Source organism: Melanotaenia boesemani, chromosome 16 (assembly GCF_017639745.1).
Source record: "Melanotaenia boesemani isolate fMelBoe1 chromosome 16, fMelBoe1.pri, whole genome shotgun sequence".
NCBI classification, from domain to species: Eukaryota; Metazoa; Chordata; class Actinopteri; order Atheriniformes; family Melanotaeniidae; genus Melanotaenia; species Melanotaenia boesemani.
The window spans coordinates 13,203,438-13,220,597 of NC_055697.1; the positions used below are offsets into that span (position 1 = coordinate 13,203,438).

Consider the following 17,160-nt stretch of genomic DNA (forward strand, 5'->3'; position numbering starts at 1 on the left):
CATTATACTTGCAAAGACATTTTTTGCACTGTACAACTTCATTAGATGAAAACATAGTGAGGGTCTTGCTGCTTAGTTTATCCGTTTTCACAGAGCAATCCAACATGTCAGAACTCATCACCTCCCTAAAGATTGCTCTAATGAGGCTTTGAGGCAGGCTGCACAAAAAGCAAAACAAAAGATAAAAAAGCTAAGCTTTGTCTGTCTACAGCAGCTCAGATCTTCCTGAAAATTGCAACTCAAGCTAGACTTCCTCACCGTCTGTCACCTGGCTTAGATTCCAGTCTGCTGTCACAAGGGAAACATCATCAGAATACATCCAGGACCCTGACTCTGCACTCCACTTCACAAGTGCTATGCTGCTGAAGAGGCTCTTTTAGACTCAGTTGATCATAAGCCTTTATTTTCTATTCTGGCTCATGGAGCAGTTGTCTAAACCGAGCTGAGTTTACTCAGGTACTTGTCCTTGACTGCAGGAATCACCGTGTGTTATAATTATTACAATACACTGTTTTGCATCATCAAACATTTCTGGGTATTCGCTTAAACCCTGACCAACTTTTGTGTCTTTGTGTTTCTAATATTTAGATCAAGTGATATTGAAGGAGATAAATGTCATGCTGTCTGACAGGCTGTTGGGAGTGTGTGTCATGGAGCAAATGAATTAAACAAATGTTAGAAACAGGGGTGGCTGCTTTGTGTGGATTCACGAAATCCCCTTCCAACCAAAACGATAAGAAATTGATGATCTTCTGCATCAGATAGGACTCGTTAGCCCTGCAAGCTGTTCATGCCCAACATGCTGTGATGTGCCTGGTTTACGAGGCTGTCGCTTTATTGTTGTGTAAACAAAATTTTAACACACAAACTCGGAAAGAAGACAGTCATGAACATGCATTTGAACAATGGGAAGCCTGAACTGCTTCAATCAACATCTGCCATAAATCACTGTGTACCATCTGTACAGTGGTGCTGCAGAGTGCACCTTTCATTCTACCAGAAAGAAAATGACAAGGGGTGAACAGGTTTGGTCTGACAGGTTTGGCTAATAAAGTGACAGTGACATTTGGTCAGGATGCCAGCATTGAGATCAACTTACTTAATGAACTAACATGTTCGTGTTGGCAGCAGTAAGTAACATTTATTACAGAGCTGGAAATAGTCATGGGGTGTGGTCAGATTGGTAATAAAAACAGCCGCCAGATGACAACACCTCTCAGGAAAGCTAAACTATGATGCTGGATTTTAGCAAAAACAAAATCCAAAATCATTAAAAAAAAACTTAAACAGAGGAGACATTAAACCAACTCATCTGAATTACAAGATGTGCCTTCCCAGCAGCAAACAGCATGGACTACATTCAGCAGATTTTAGCTGATATGAGAAAATAATAAACACATTTCATTATTTGAAAATATTTTATTTGTCAAAAGTAGAAAATTCACATCCTTTAGAAAAAATGACAAATGTTATTGTTCACAAGGCCTTCCATGGTTTTCACAGAATACCTGTAAAAGATAAAAAGCAGAGATGAGGACACATGTACTTAAAAACACAATAAAAAAAAAAAAAAAAAAAAAAAAAAAAAATCACATTTTTTCTGGAATAGTTTCAAATTTGCACATGAACAGTTAGTATTTTTATTTTACAAACAGTATACAACAGTAAGGAGCTTGTTTAGCTCTGTCCACTGTTAAAATAATCAGCAAACCAGCACCTGGGAAGCTAACAAATTAAAATATAATTTCTTGTTTGTGTGATGCATTTGAAGAATGGAGCTTCATATTTAACATCCAAGCCTGAAAATTTATCGTTCCTAAAATCTATTTCTGGACAAGACAGCAAATGAGCATATTTCCCCAAATGTCAAAGCTATTTTTTTTGGTCTATATGCTAATGTTTGGCACTACTCATGTGTGAAGCATGTGGTTTTCTGTGTGAACTGATTCTGATTAGTGTCACATATGACACTTGTCCTTGGTGTGTTGCTGTTTAAGCCCTGAGTCTGGCATTTTGGCTGAGGGTGCATCAAATGCAGTTTGGTAACTCCCCTCAATCCACTGACTGTCTCTTTATGAATCTCCCAGTTATAATCTGTCAGCAAGCACCCCATATCTACAGTGACATCCTAGTATGGAGACACAGCTTTTAGCCAGAGACAATCAGCTTGTCCTTGAAATAAATATCCAGGGAGATAGGCCTCTTCATTCTTACCTAGAGCTGTTTTTTTTATTTTGTTAAGAATAGATCAATGCAGAAATGTGTGGGGGGGGGAAACTTAGCAGGAAGTAGGTAGCAATCATTTATTTGTTCACATAGTTTTTGGCAGAATTGGTGAGTAAAAAGTGTTGCACATCTGAGGATGTTTCGCTCTCTCGTTGCCAATTTGAACCCATGGGCAGATGGTATCATTACATGACTGCAGAATGTGCTCGTATCAGCTCAAGCTGTGCAAGGTCTATTTTCAATCACACTTATTTATACTATTTTCCTGTATGAGGTTAAATCACTGATAACAACTCCAAAGTAGGATTAGCTCAGCAATGGAATACTGACAGTTCAGTGTTTTAAGCTTATTTGCTTTCTTGGTTTTGATTTACAGAGGATTAAAAATCAACTGTCACAGCTGTCTTGGTATAGAAATATGGAGCTAAAATCAGTAGCTGGTTAGCTTAGCTTTACACACAGATGGAAGTAAACAGCAAAGTTCTATCTAAAGACAATAAAATCTGCCCACCAGCAACTCTTATTACAGAATCCAATGCAGCATTCATGACTGTTTTCATGAGTTTAGAGTCATATTACAATATTGCACTGCCACATAGCGGCTAGCAGGTTTTAGAAGTCTATTGTAAAATAAGTCTGCTTTCATATAAATAATGATAGGCTAATTTAGATTAATCAAACACTGGAATCATTAGTTAAGAATGAAACGTTCAGTCATTTGTCATTGTGTCCTTGGGCAAGACACTTCACCCTCCTTGTGTTCAGTGTTGGCATCGCTGGTGAATGAATGTGGATGAATGTTTGGTGATGGTCGGAGAGGCCGTAGGCGTGGATTTGCAGCCATGTTTCCGTCAGTCTGCCCCAGGGCAGCTGTGGCTACACAAGTAGCTTACCATCACCAGGTATGAGTAAGGAGTGAATGAATAATGGATACAATGTAAAGTGCTTTGAGTGCCTTGAAAAAGCACTACATAAATCTAATCCATTAATGTGTTGTTATGTTGCTTGGTAACCAATTTAAATTTCAGTAGCAGATTCATAGAAGTTTATGTTGTAATCCTAAAATGTCACGAAATTCACTCGTCGTCTGAATATATTTTGCTTTTGGGGAAACCGTAGGTTGTAATGAAGCCTGAAAACTTAACCATCAACTTTCAGGACAAAATCGGCAATATATTTTTATTACACTTCTGTGTAGTAAAATCCTCCCACTTTGATTCTGGTTAAACTGGTGTGAAACGTAGGCCAGTTCTTCAGAAAGCACCAAGGTTCTGAGATACAAGAACGCAGTCGGTGCAAAAGCCAGAACCGTGTCTGTGTGAAAGCCCTTATTGTCATGGTTCGTCTGATAAGGATCGAACTTCCCAGCTTCCCTGAACGCACCCTCTTTCCCCACACCGATTGTTGATGCGCTTCACCTGTATGGCGCTCTTTAAATACCTGCCTGTGACAGCTTCTCTCCGCCAGATCGTCTTGGTTCTTCCCTGCACGTATCCAGCCGTTGTTCTGCCTGTCTGCCTGCCTATTGTTGACCTTGTTTTTGGACCTGGATTCCCGTCTCTGCCTGCCCCCTGACTGGTAACTCTGTCTTGTTTGATTATTGGATTCCTGGATTACTGACCTCTGGACCGATTTTTGGATTTGGATTCTGGATCACGGATTTATCTTCTCTGCCCCGACGGAGATATTCAGAAGCACCTGCTTCTGTTGTTTGGAGTCCCTGACCCCCGCCAGTTATTCCCTCACTAACCTTTTCTCTATCCAGCAGTTGTCAACCCACTCCAGCGGACTCCCTCCTGAATCTTCCGGTCCTGCCAGTTCGCTCTCACCGACTACACAACAGCACCTGGTACGTGGAACTATATTATCCTGCATCATTGCCACAGACTCCCTGCCTTCTAACACCTGTTCTCATACGCCCACAGAAGAGCTGACCAAGTGAGACCGGATAGAACACCATTGCATATTCTCATTGTTCAATAAACCAGTTTTTGCCTTTCTCTGGAATACTGATTTTATTGAGTCCAATCTCTGGGTTTGTGACACTTATAGTTGTTTTTGATATTTCCAAGTCTTGTTGTATTGGATGTTTAGTCCCCTTTGTAAACATAAAGTTGTTCTACATTCTGAAGAACAATAATTTTACCCACAATGGTCCCATTCAGTAGAAACATAGAATCAAGCAGGATAGTAGGGAAGAGCTAGTTTGTGACTGACAATAAGTGCCTAATGCCTAATATGTATGTGTGTTACGGCTGGGCACGCTATCGTGTTAATGCACTAATTAATTAACACCGTAATTTTTTTTATGGCCTGTTAACACAGTTTTTTTTTTTTTTTTTTTTTTTTTTTACATTTTTTTCAAAGTTCTTGTTCACTGGCTCTGAACACAGAGAAACCACATGGAGAGGGTTGCAGTCCAATGTCTCTTCCTCCATGTCTCGTCCTGCTGCAGCAGTGGATCTAATATAATCAGAGGAGAGCAGGTTTATGAAAATGAAGACATTTTATGTCTGGCAAGAATGGAAGAAGAAAAAGAAACATTTTTTTTTTAAATGTAGTTTTCCTCTTTGAGGCAAGACTCTGGTTTGGTAAATCTTGGTCATAGCAAGATGAAACTTACAGGTTTGGAATCTGTGAGATGTGAGCATTCAGTAGAGGGGTCGTTTGTCCGTGTTCATGCTGTCGGGTGTTTGTGTTTACATATTTTCCGGACTTTGTTTGCCTGAGGGGTATTGCACGAAACCAGAATAAAGAAATCCAGGATAATTAAGCAAGCCCAGCTTGACCTAGCTTGCGCGGCCTATCCTGGCTTAATTGATTGCAAGTTTGCTGAGCCAGGATGAGAAGGTGCGGCTAGGTTAAGCCAGGTGAAGATAGTTGGGATAAGTGCGTGTGCACGGCATACTGAAGCAGACCTCGCGATCGCTCACAGAATCACCGATGGGGAAATGGATAAAAGTCGCGCGTCCTACGTCACAGCCGCTGAACAACAGCTCCTGACGGAGTTCTCTGACAAAGTTAAGGATATTATAAGGAAAAAAGGCAATACCAATGCCATAAGTAAAGAAAGCGAGAGAGCCTGGCAGACAATAGCCGACCGGCTCAATGCGTAAGTAGTCAAAACTGTACAATTAATAAACAGTGCTCCACTGGAACTGTCATAATTAGGCTACAATTAAAAGATACTTTTCAAATCCACTAACTGTTGTATACTTTAAGAGTGACAAGCAGGTGCATGTTACTCAGGAAATGTAGAGAACGATTAGATGCAAACAATTATCCACAATGTGACATTTAATCTATTTTCCTCATGTAACGTTTTTATCTATTTTATCTTTCTGTCCTTCATAAAGGACAAACCTGTCTGGCCATAAAAGGACCTGGCAGCAAGAAAAAATTAAATATAAGAACATTTTGCAGGCTGGTAAGTGACTCCAAAGTAGATAACCGTGAACAAATGAGGTGAATAGATGAGGTGTCTGCTGACATGTTCAATGTCTGTATGATTGTAGCAGTTAAAAAAAAGCCTATAGAACTGGCACAGGGGGCGGTCCACCAAGCCAGGATGTGACTCCAGCAGAGGAACTGGCACTCCATTTAAATAAAGGGAGGCCAGTGATGGAGGGGATCCAGGGAGGGACAATAACTGACTCTGTCCCAGCCACAGAAACTGTCCGCTTCATACAAGGTACATCACGTACTGCAATTCTACTGCACATGGAACACAATCAAATATAATATAGTGTCTAACTTTGGATAACCTTGCAGTGTCTGGGAACACAATTACACTTTTGGAGCCACCAGAAGATGATTCGGTTAGTACAGTGTCTCGAAATCACAGGCTTGATATGTTCTGTGAAATCTTAATCCGAGTCCTCTCGCTGCATGTATACGGCAGGGGGAAGGCACATCTGCAGCTGCAGAATGCACGTCTGCAGATGAGGAGACTGTGTCAGTGGAGTCCAGAAGGCTTGAGGCATGTCAATTTTATGGGATTGGCCTGCTTATTTATTCCATGAAGGATATGAAGTCAGTGATGTGGTGCTAATAGAAAATGTGTAGCAGGACCCGGATGCTGCACAGTCTCCTAAGCGGCCTGGTAACATTGTGAGTATTGGCTAAAGTACATCTACATTATGCACAAATCCTGCTGTGCTAATTGACATTTCCTTTACAGACTTCACAAACTGTCAGAACGCTTTATTCAGGGCACCTGGAGAGAGAGATAGAGCTGGCAGATGTTAAAAGCTGACTCAAAAAGAGCAAGCTCCAAGGACTGGAGCTGGATCTTGAGATTAAACACCGGACACTCAAAAAACTGGACCTGGAAATCCAGTAACCGAAAATCTGTATCTCTCAATGACATAGTCATCTCCAAAGGCCAGGGGATCTGACCTGTCCCTGAAGACTCATTCACGTCTGAAGGCTCTTCTGAGGATGCGGGCTTCCTCGTCCAGCACATCCTCCGAAAAAGGGCAAGCCATTATGAAGAGGGAACAGGTGAAGGGGAGTTGGACCTGAATATTCTACATTGCCCTCGTCACGGATTTCTTTGAATACACCTTTGTAACCTCATCCGCTGTGTTTTGTAATCTCAATTAATGCAATAAAACACATATTTATAAAACCTCTGACAGCAATTTGACGAGCAGTCTTCATTAGCATAGCAATATAACACTTGGCCTGAGTAATAATACTGCAACTCGAATCCATATAAAAAGGCTGTTGCGATTACGAACAGATTTCGATTAAATGTACAGTGACTGTATATGTAATATTTTAATACTGGATGATTAAAATGACGCGCCATACTTAAGAAGACCATGGACATGCTGTAAAACACATTAATTCCCCACAGAATTGACGTTGGACATGCAGGTGACTCGCTAGGATTAATCTTCCGGCAGTTAGCCTGGTCTGGAGCAGGCTAGCTGCAGCGGATAAATCACCACAGTAACTTGGCCGGGATTAGTTTGAGCTGCTTTCATGCAACCGACTTAGGGCTAAATTCAGCCAGGATAACCAACATATCCCAGCTTAATCCCTTATCTTGGTTTTGTGCAATACCCCTCTGGTCTTTTAATTGTTTGTTGTCTTAACTGTGTTTCATGGTTGTAGAAATGGTTTAACTGAGGTGTTAGCTGAGATTCTGGACTTTCTATGGATACCACACATGTTTACAGTTACATTTACAGATCTGATGTTACACCTGTAAAGTGTAGTGGAGGGTGAAGGCACAAGAGGTTAATCTAAACAGTCAAGCTAAGAATGCAAAGTTAGAGAATTTATGGGCAAGAAATCTGGATAATGAACCACTGAAGGTGCATGGATGGAAGTTATTGTGCATATTGTGAATATTTCTCTCTCCTCACCATCTAGAAGCTGTGAGATTCTAACCCTGCTTTCTGTCTGTTCACCTGATGCTGATATTCATCACATATTGTTCCTGCTATGTTTAGAGGAAGCAGCTTCACAGCTTTAAATTCATCCTGCTGACTTTTTACCTTTTAGTTAGTAAATCCTGAACATTTCATCCTTCTTTGTCATAAATATTTGATTTTATATATATTAATAAATATTTTAACTATTGCTGTTCAAAGAGAAAACTGCGGTTACATTTTTTTTATTTGTTTAGTGCAGGGGTCTGCAAGCTTTACAATCCAAAGAGCCATTTTTCTCTCAGCTCAGTTAAATAAAACTAGTTAACAGCCACAAATGTTATGACACCTTTTGAATAAGGACAACTTAAAATTTTTGATAAATGTCTACTATAGTACATTTGTCATTTTTGAAGAACCACATTTTTATTTCTATTTTTAGGTTTTAAATTTAAGAAAAACAAAACTTTTGCAAAAAGAGGATGGACAGACTTTCTTCTGTAGGATGTAGTTATTTGTTGAAAATTATATACAAAAAGACAAACAAACCATAGTTTTCAACCTAATAACAAGAAAAATAGACTTAAAACATATTACTGGTACATTTAGTGTTATGTTGTTTAAATTCAATGCAATAATTTCATGAAAAAAAAAACAAACAAACAAAAAACTAAAAACCTGCAATTGTTAGTATATCTTTATTTAAAAAAAAAACAAGTTAGTTCTTTAGCATTTTTAGCCATGTATTAAGAACCATTGTGGGAGGGCGAGAGAGCCACTTGCTACTCTGGAGCCACAGGTTGGAGACCCCTGATTTAGTGTTTGTAAACCAAAATATACTGCAGAAGACAAGTATCAGACTGTATAAAAACAGGGTATTGAGCAAGGTTTTAAGCATATGGTGACGCAATAAGTCCTAGAAGCTATATGTATCAATTATGATACATTAAACAATGAAATCAAGGTAATCTGCGATTCCTCCAAAAAAGGCAATGGCTGTATCAGGTGCTTCACAGCTAAACGATTTCCAATTTGCAAAATAGCAGAAAGAGCTGGAGCTCACTGATAGATTTTTTATTGTGCAAAGTTAATTTTCAGTACCTACTATGTCTTCACTGACTTATTTTCAAGGTTGCCAACAGAAGTCACAGATCACAAGCAATCTAGTTTGACCTGTGGGCACCACTCGCCACCAGTAAAAGCTTCAGTTGCTATGTGTTTCATGCAGGTCACCAACATGTCACAGACTTCAGTATTTGGTCAAACTTTTGGCAACAGCACTCATGCATCCTTAATGATTCTAAGTGAATTGTGAAAATGCTCTACTGCAGGCATGAAGGAGTATTGTTTCTTTTGTCACTTTCAGAGTCATTTCATGACAACATGTAGTTTGAAGAGCAGACAGAAAAACTGTGGGTTAAGTCTGAAGAACATAGCATGAAAAACAACTATATCAAAACATCACGAGACATTGTGTAGTCTACACTGCAATAACCCATCAACATTGATCACAGTCTCAATTTGATGTGAATCTCTATTCCATTGTCAGCTTCTGTTGGTGAGAAATCTCCTCCTTTGCCTGAGCAGCAACATGTAGAAAATTATTCTGAAAATGCCTGTAAACTGTACTTTAAACAAACGTTGCTCAGCCTGAAATGTTAATTTGCAATAAAACTTTGTAAAAAGCTAAGCTAGCTGCCAGCTCTGTTTAAAGAAAATTGAAGCTGACCTACTTGTCTGTTTCTTTTTAATAAATGTAATAAAACTGCTTATCAAAAGATAAAACTCTTCATTTGTTTTGCTTTTTTTTGTTTTTGGTAATCTTATGGTCATTGTCACCAAAATTTTTTTTTTAATGAGTTTTGAATAATTTAAAAACAAATCATTTGGCTACCTTAATGTATTTGTGTTTTGCCTTAAAAATCCATTTATGACATTGCAGAACAGCTTTCATGTTTAATTTGTCTAAGTATATAAAATGTAACCTGATGGCAAAAATAATAAGACTCTTGTAAAAAAAATTTTTTTTAATTACTTTATGAACTCCAATCAAAGGGATGATGCAATTTGGATGTTTCCGGCAATGCTCTTATATTTATAAAAGCAGTAAAACTAGATGATATGAAGAATTTTCAGTACAAACAAACATCTTTTATGGGAATTTATAACCAAATGCATGTGTCATTATTTGCATTTAACTTGCATTTATTCATAGTGTTTTATACCTCACTGTCAAATTAACAGTGTTTCATGTCATCTTTGTTAAAGTTCTCAACATGACAACATATGTGGTGTGATAGATGCATTATAGTGTATGCTGAATGTGCTTATAATTCATTGTAGATACCACCATCACCAAGAGAGTTAAGCAAATAAGCAAATAAAAGTTATTCTTATAGAGCAAAGTACATGATTTTAGACAGAATTGCCTTCTTACCTCTCAGTCATTTCTTAGTTTTCACCATCATTTTCTACAGTTGACTCTCTCTTGAAGTACAGATCAATCTTTGTAGACACTAAACACAAGTTAACATAGAGTTTATGGTTACTTCTTCACAGGAACAGATACATGAAATAGCAGTATCAACTAAATAGATTAATGTGTACATTAATAGGGTTGTTGTCTTTGCATAAGAACAAGAATCACTGTGAATCTTGGATTGATAGTAAAAAGATGTAAAGGCAACTGCAAATACATTTATGCAAAACAAACAAACAAAAAGGGTGATGAATCTTTTTTCTTTTAAATCCCTGTAGTAATATGGATGTTAAAGGAGTTTCATCAGTGGCTAGAGAATGACAAATGCATCAACATCCATGGCAGGCAGCGGGATTTCATATCCTGGCAGGTTTGGAGTTGGCAGTGAGCTCATCATGGATCTGAGAATGCTTCTGGCATGCACAGTTTCCAGACACACTGATTTCATTTCCAATTCAAAGGTGCAACAAAACTGAGAGCTCTAGGAAACAAGTCACAGAGGAGACCTGAAGCAGTTTGAAATAGGAAATTTACAAATATTAATTATGGCTATTGATTTATCATTTTGATGTCAGCAGTTTTGGAACTTGATAAACAATGATCCATATAAATGACAAAAATCCACTAAATCTGCAAGTCTATGCTGCTGATTTGCTATGCTCTCTGGATGCCCAAAGTTGTTTTCTCCATATTTATTGAATAAAGAGCTCATTGTTGCAGTGTGGCATACTTTTTCTATTACCTGAAAACAACCTTGAAAGATACTCTGAGTGAGAATGTGATCTATCGCAATCAGAACTGAAGACATTGGGTTACTTTCAGATTAACCTGACACAATAGTTTTACAGTGAACAACAGTACTTTTCCTCCTACACAAGGCTGCATGAAGCTCTTGTGTATACTTTTCTTATACAGAAAGAAAAAAAAAACAATAAATACATACCGAGCTAATGTCTAATGAAGCCAAAGGTGAGTGCAAGTCATTTTCAGTCCTGTCTAAAAGTGGGATCTGTATCGTCTGCCCTGAAAGAAAGCATAGGTACAAATATCACAATCTGCAAAATCAGTACAAACATTAGGAGTCAAATGACAGAGATGAGAAGTGAGAACATTCAGTATGTCAAAATATAGCTGAGATACATCAGGGATGTCTTTCTAGATACAATTTAACTCAATATATCAACAATTTTGGCCATCATATATGAAATATAACCTTTATGTTCATATATTAGAGAAAAAAAACAGAAAATAGGTGTAAACCAATATATTTTGGTTTATTTGTAAATATAGGATAATTTATATTATTGATTATTGCTCACTATGAACTTTTTTTTACTTATCTTTTGTCTGTTTCCATATTTGCTGTCAGGCTCTCACTGTTTGTCTTCAGTGCATTTTGCCAGTAAGCTTAAAAAGTATAGGGTTGAATTTTATGAGAGGACTGGACAAAAACACATAGATAACTGTGTGACCTTGTTGCTGTACTGCCGTTTTTGCAAGCCCTTCTAGTGGAAGTCTTAAGTTTTGAATAATCTGGTTTAATGTGAGTACAGCTGTGATGCTGGCTGAGTCTTAACCTTTTACACTTAGCTGTTATAATACTTTCAATTTTTGATCGTCAAATGTATGGGATTGCAAAGATTTCCACCAATCACACAATTGTGGATGTTGCAAAATGGCATTCACAACTTACTGCAGCCTTCCAATTACATTTTTTAAAGTGACAAAAAAAAAAACAAAAAAAACTTCTGCTTATGCCACAGCTTAAAAAACCTGTGCATTATCAGCACAAATGTGCAATTTTAGGTGTTATTAGTTTCATACATCTTAAAAAAGAAGTGCTCCTAGGGAACAAGAAGAGAATGAATTATGAATAGGACAGCAGGTATCTGATAACTATCAACTTTTACTGTGTTTGCAGAGCAGTAAAACACCAAGTAGGAAAAAAAATGCACACAGATATATTGAGGTTGAACAGCAGAAAAGAAATATGCAATAGCTGATCAAGATGGAACAAAGAAGTGTGAGTATAGTGTGTTTCTGATCTGCCGGTACTGGTCTGACCAATCTGTCCAGTGTCTGTGACATTGTTGTCTTTCCCCTGCAGCCGGTAGAGATAGATGTGTTCGCTCATAGAGAACTGCTGGGTATCTCTTTATGTAAGGTACCCTTACAAACATTTTATGGTGAACCTGTACTGTAATCTATTACTCACCTAATGCTGCTCTCTGATTAAAGTCTAGCCAGCCACAGTGCATACAAATGCCTCACAGTTATTACCCTGCTGTACTGTGCTAATCGCATTATTTATAACCCTTAGTTGCAATGCAATTTTAGTAAGATTTCTTTACATTTTTCTATCTCTCTTATTTAGTTGCATAAACAAACCAGAGAACTTGCAACTGATGTGAATGAACTTTAAAGATAAACCCTATGCAACAGTGCGGGAAGATGGGAATTGTATTTCATTTCTTTTTATAAAAAAGGGGAATATAGAGAACATAAGTTAACATTTCTGCTCTTTTATAATAGCTTGTGAACTACGGTTGAAAAATCAAGTGCCCATTTTCCCATCAACATGGAGTTTTCAGCCTGCTTTAAACTAACAGCTGTGACTCAAGGTGAGTATTTGATGTCTTTGCTGACTGGTTTCAGTGTAATTTACTGTCATTTGCATACAGAGATTGCTGACTGACTGTATTCCTCTATCCACTCACCTCTTGTATTTCTCTCTGCCTTGAACGAATCACTCTAAAGTGTTTCACTCTCTAAGGGGAAAAATAAAAACATGTTACAAGAGAGGCACCAATCCTAATCGTCACCCACAAACATAGTTAGATTAAAAAGCTGCATGCAATATAATGTACAGCACACAGTTGTTAAATTCCATCACTGTGAAAAAAGTAAACCAATTCGGGGGGGGTAAAAGGACAGTTTTATTAAAAATTTATTTAAATCACTTTTGTGATGTTTAGTTTGCTGACATTATTTTAGAGTCTTTTATTATAATTTATTCCATTTTATGTTACTGTTTAGCTGAATCTCTTATGGATCTATTTAGGGATGGTAAGGGGCATTTATTTTAGGTTTAAAATGAGCAGGTTTACTTTTTTTAAAGTGGAAATTAGCATTTAATTATTAAATTGGGATTAGCATTAGGGTTACCTGCTTAGTGTTTAGTCCTCCTTTCAGTCCTGTGATCTACACTCTTAATCAGTCGGGATGCAGGTGTGCTAATCACAAAAGAGAATTCAAATCGCTGAATAGACTTGAGCTTTGGTATTAATAGCACGGAAAATTGCAGAGCAAATACAGATTTCTCAGGTTAAATGACAAAAATGCAAAAAAAAAAAAAAAAAAAAAAAAAAAAGGCTAGCAGAGACATTATAAAGTTGCAGACAACATCTGAGTATGTACTTTTTTTTTCACTCAGCATCATCATATACTACCAGAAGGCGAACACCAGTATCTAGATCCTCCTCATCCAATGACAAATGCTGAGCATGTAAGGAATTATTATTATATAGGAGGACTTCTTACCTCTTTAAACTCCATATCATTGTCAGTCATTAAAATTCTGTTTATGATGTAAAACTTGAAGGAATGGATTGAGAAAAGAAGTTTAGTACTTTCTTAATAGTGATCAAATATTCATGGGTGACTATTTAAAAATGATTAATTTGAGGGATCTTTTTTAAGAAACATGTTCGCTTTTTCCTGAAAGCAGACGTGAACTTTTAGAGACAAGAGCTGTAAACAAGTTGCAGAAAAAAATCCAATGTAACGCACCATAGGCTGTTATTTAGAAGGTTTTCCACACTGTTGAGGTTTATGTTGTTTTTATTAAATGCTTTATGTACAAATACAGATTACACACAGAACAGAGCACTTATTATAAATTACACAATGTGCACTGGTGACTGCTTTCAATTGAAAGAAAAGAACGTTTGCACAACAACAATCTCACATCATTTTGGATGATATTTAAATCACAATATTATCGAGTGTGAATGTTTATCATTTTTATCAAAAAGTCAGTTATGGGGAAAACTTGTGGAGTCATTTAGATTTCTTCACATTAAATATTGTGTTTTTTGTAAGAAACCTTTAGTTTAATTAGACTCTACATTCAGATCATCTGTTCTTCATTTAGGATTGGCTTAAATTTGTTGCATTTCATTGGGTCTGGCTTTTTATTTGTGCTCTAGGCGATGTGTGGTTGTCTAGGGTGTGTTACCATGGCAATAGGTTTTACAAGTCAAGTAATCATTGAAAATCATCAAGAAAGTAAAATATAGATGTAATGTAAATGCAGAATACTTATTATTGATTTATTTTACAGGAAAAATTATACCCTGACATCAGACTGGATCTCACAAAGATTTTGTTATACTGTAAATTAAGTTCAAGCTGAGGGACCTGTTAGCCAAATACTTACACTTATACCACATGCAGCTTCTCTTAGCAGGAAGCCTGTTGTTCTATTTGACGCACATGCTTTCATTGGCCAAATTCCCTGTATTTGTCTATAGTATTCAGACCAAATTAAACAAATCAATCTTTAAGAAAACATAAGAAAGACAGATCTTGTAAGAAAAGTTTTTTTTTTTAAGTGAGCAGCTTTTGCTTGATTTAATACAACATAATTTTAGGTAACACACAAATTGAGAAACATTTAGAAGATCTGTTAAAAGCAATTTGCAAAAAGTAAACTAAAAACTTGAGCAACTTTTACATCTTTAAAGGGACTTTTTCTTTTCTTTCGTTTTTTTTTTTTTTTAAGTGATGTTGTAATAAGTACTTCATGAAAGTAATCCTTTCTGCCTGAGTCATATGGACTGGGCCTGTATGACATGACCACACTATGTAGCAAACAGGACTTTTTTTAATTGAACCACAGACTTTATTGCTAAATGATATTCTGCAGTTGAGAATGTGTAAACAACCTAGTGACACAGTGTTAAAAATCCTTATTATAGCTGTTGTTTGAACACTAGCATTTTTTTTTAGGTTAGAATTGTTCTGTTGATCTAGTGGTCCTGTTCTGAATAGTGTTTTAGCTTTAGATCCACTGTCAGGAAAGAATAATATTTTTTTTAAACTAATGAGACTACTGCCTACTGAAGGAAAACACTAACTGCGTTTCCATTACCCCTAGAATCACACATAAGAAATTGGATGAGCTTTAAAAGAATAAGATAGGCTATAGGAATGCTTAGGGTGTGTTGGGCGGCTGAAATTACTGCCGCCACCAACCGGTGTCTGAAACTGACATCGGAGACTCTAAACTCAGTACTGCCCACTAGTGGATGAATTTATTTTACAACCATGGTAACATAAAAGACGCATGGAAGTATGCGGACTGCGACGTTTGACAAAAATTGATATTGACGTTGCTATTTATGTACGTAAGACAACATAAATGGGCTTCATGTGCTAAACACTATTTAATGGAAACATCTGCAAACTGCAATTGTACTTTGTAAAATTTTAGAAATATTGCTTTTAGTTTGTGAAAAACTGAGATGGAAATGCTGCTCATAAGTACTACATACAGTACAACACCGCTTAAAAAAAAAAAGGCCAGTATTGTTTGTCCAGGTGGTCATATAAATAGCAGTTAGTTTAAGATGACTATCTTATGTTTAAAAAAAGAGGACTTAATCCTGTGTAAATCCACACATCAGGAAAATACAATAAGGATTTGTGTGCTTTTTGTTCTTGTTTCTTTTCTACACTTCTGAATTGGATGAGATAAAAGTAAACGTTACAGCATTTTATGAAGAATTTTGAAAATAATTATAAATATCATTGGAGGTCACATATTTGGAGCACCTTCAGTCATCAGTATCTGCCATAGGGGTGTTTTCTGTAGCCCCCTCTTGTCAGTCGTAAAGCAGGGGCTTTGAGACTGGGTTGGGTGGCCGTCCACTCTTCCTCTGCAAAACACATTGAAAAGAGCTACTGCATTGGCTGTGGTGAAAAAATGTTACATCACAAAGTCAAACTGTGAGCACAGGTATTGTATTATATCTTCTCACAATGCAATTTCACAGAGACAAGGAATTTAAGAGAGCAAATTACATTGCATGTACTATGGGGGCTTTTCTTCACAGGAAATTAAGTTCATAAGCTCTTTGCCCTCTGTTGGACCAGTACTGCGATCAGACTGTCAGCGGGTCTTTCCTTAGAGCCAAATTCTATAAAGATGGCCACCTCTGTTGCATGGCACATTGCGCTGCTTCCAAATATGAGAGTCTTTATGAAGCAGAAAATCAAATTATTGCCCCTTTTGGTTTTGGTTTGGTCTGACCTCAACATCCCAGTGCACATTTCATTGTGTTGAAAATGAATGAGCCTGCAAACCTGCAGTGGCAACTAGCTTACAGCTGCTGCCATGAGACCTTGTAACTTGACTTCTGTTGATTTTATTTTTCTTTTTTCTCAAATGAAACTTTTCTAGTTGAGGATTTTTACATGGTAGCTAGGAAACCAGTGATGGATATAAGAAAAAAAGTAGTTTGGAAATACATCCCACTGATTCATGTGCACATAGCAAAGGTTAGACACAGGGCTCTGAAATAAGGCTTGGGGAGATACCCAAAACGCAAAATACTACAGCTTTACAACAGGCAGTGGTTAGCCTCACGAGCTTCCACTGGCATGTTCATGGTGTTAGTCAAATCCAGCTTGAAGCCAGGGAGTAGGAAGGGTGATGCTTGAAAGAGGGACTTCCTGGGTCAGGATGATTAGAAGTGAGCTGTAACTACAGGGGTTTTTCTTTGTCTTTTGGCTGGTAAACACATTTTAAATATAAATACAGTAGCAGAAGCCAAGACTTAATGATCAACAGGCCTTCAAAAATCTTAATCTGTGTCCATGAATGTGAGTAATTACCTGCAATAATAGAGGTAAATTACTACAGGGTTTATTTTTTTATTGTTGCTTTTGTCTTTTTTGTTACTGGAAAATGTTGCAGGTTGGATCACACATGCAGCTGACAAATTAATTATAAAAACAACTGTGCTGATGACATACATGCCAGAATACTTGACTTTTCTCAATAGTGTGAGG

The 17,160-nt window shown here is 37.2% G+C and overlaps 1 protein-coding gene across 4 annotated transcripts in view; it reads right to left on the bottom strand.

Moving 5' to 3' along the window:
• Positions 1 to 1,427: 1,427 nt before the first annotated feature.
• Positions 1,428 to 17,160, bottom strand: part of khdrbs2 (KH domain containing, RNA binding, signal transduction associated 2) — a 75,473-nt gene continuing 59,740 nt past the window's right edge. For 2 of the 4 annotated variants that reach the window (XM_042010576.1, XM_042010573.1), the window contains exons 9-13: positions 15,922 to 16,025; positions 12,804 to 12,854; positions 11,030 to 11,104; positions 10,045 to 10,123; positions 1,428 to 1,508 (exon numbers count right to left, since the gene is read on the bottom strand). In XM_042010576.1, coding sequence (XP_041866510.1) covers positions 15,931 to 16,025 — 95 coding nt within the window. In that variant the 3' untranslated portion in view covers positions 1,428 to 1,508; positions 10,045 to 10,123; positions 11,030 to 11,104; positions 12,804 to 12,854; positions 15,922 to 15,930. Of the gene's footprint in view, positions 1,509 to 10,044; positions 10,124 to 11,029; positions 11,105 to 12,803; positions 12,855 to 13,251; positions 13,320 to 15,369; positions 16,026 to 17,160 lie in introns of those variants that run through there. The other 2 variants (XM_042010574.1, XM_042010575.1) reach the window with 2 other exon arrangements.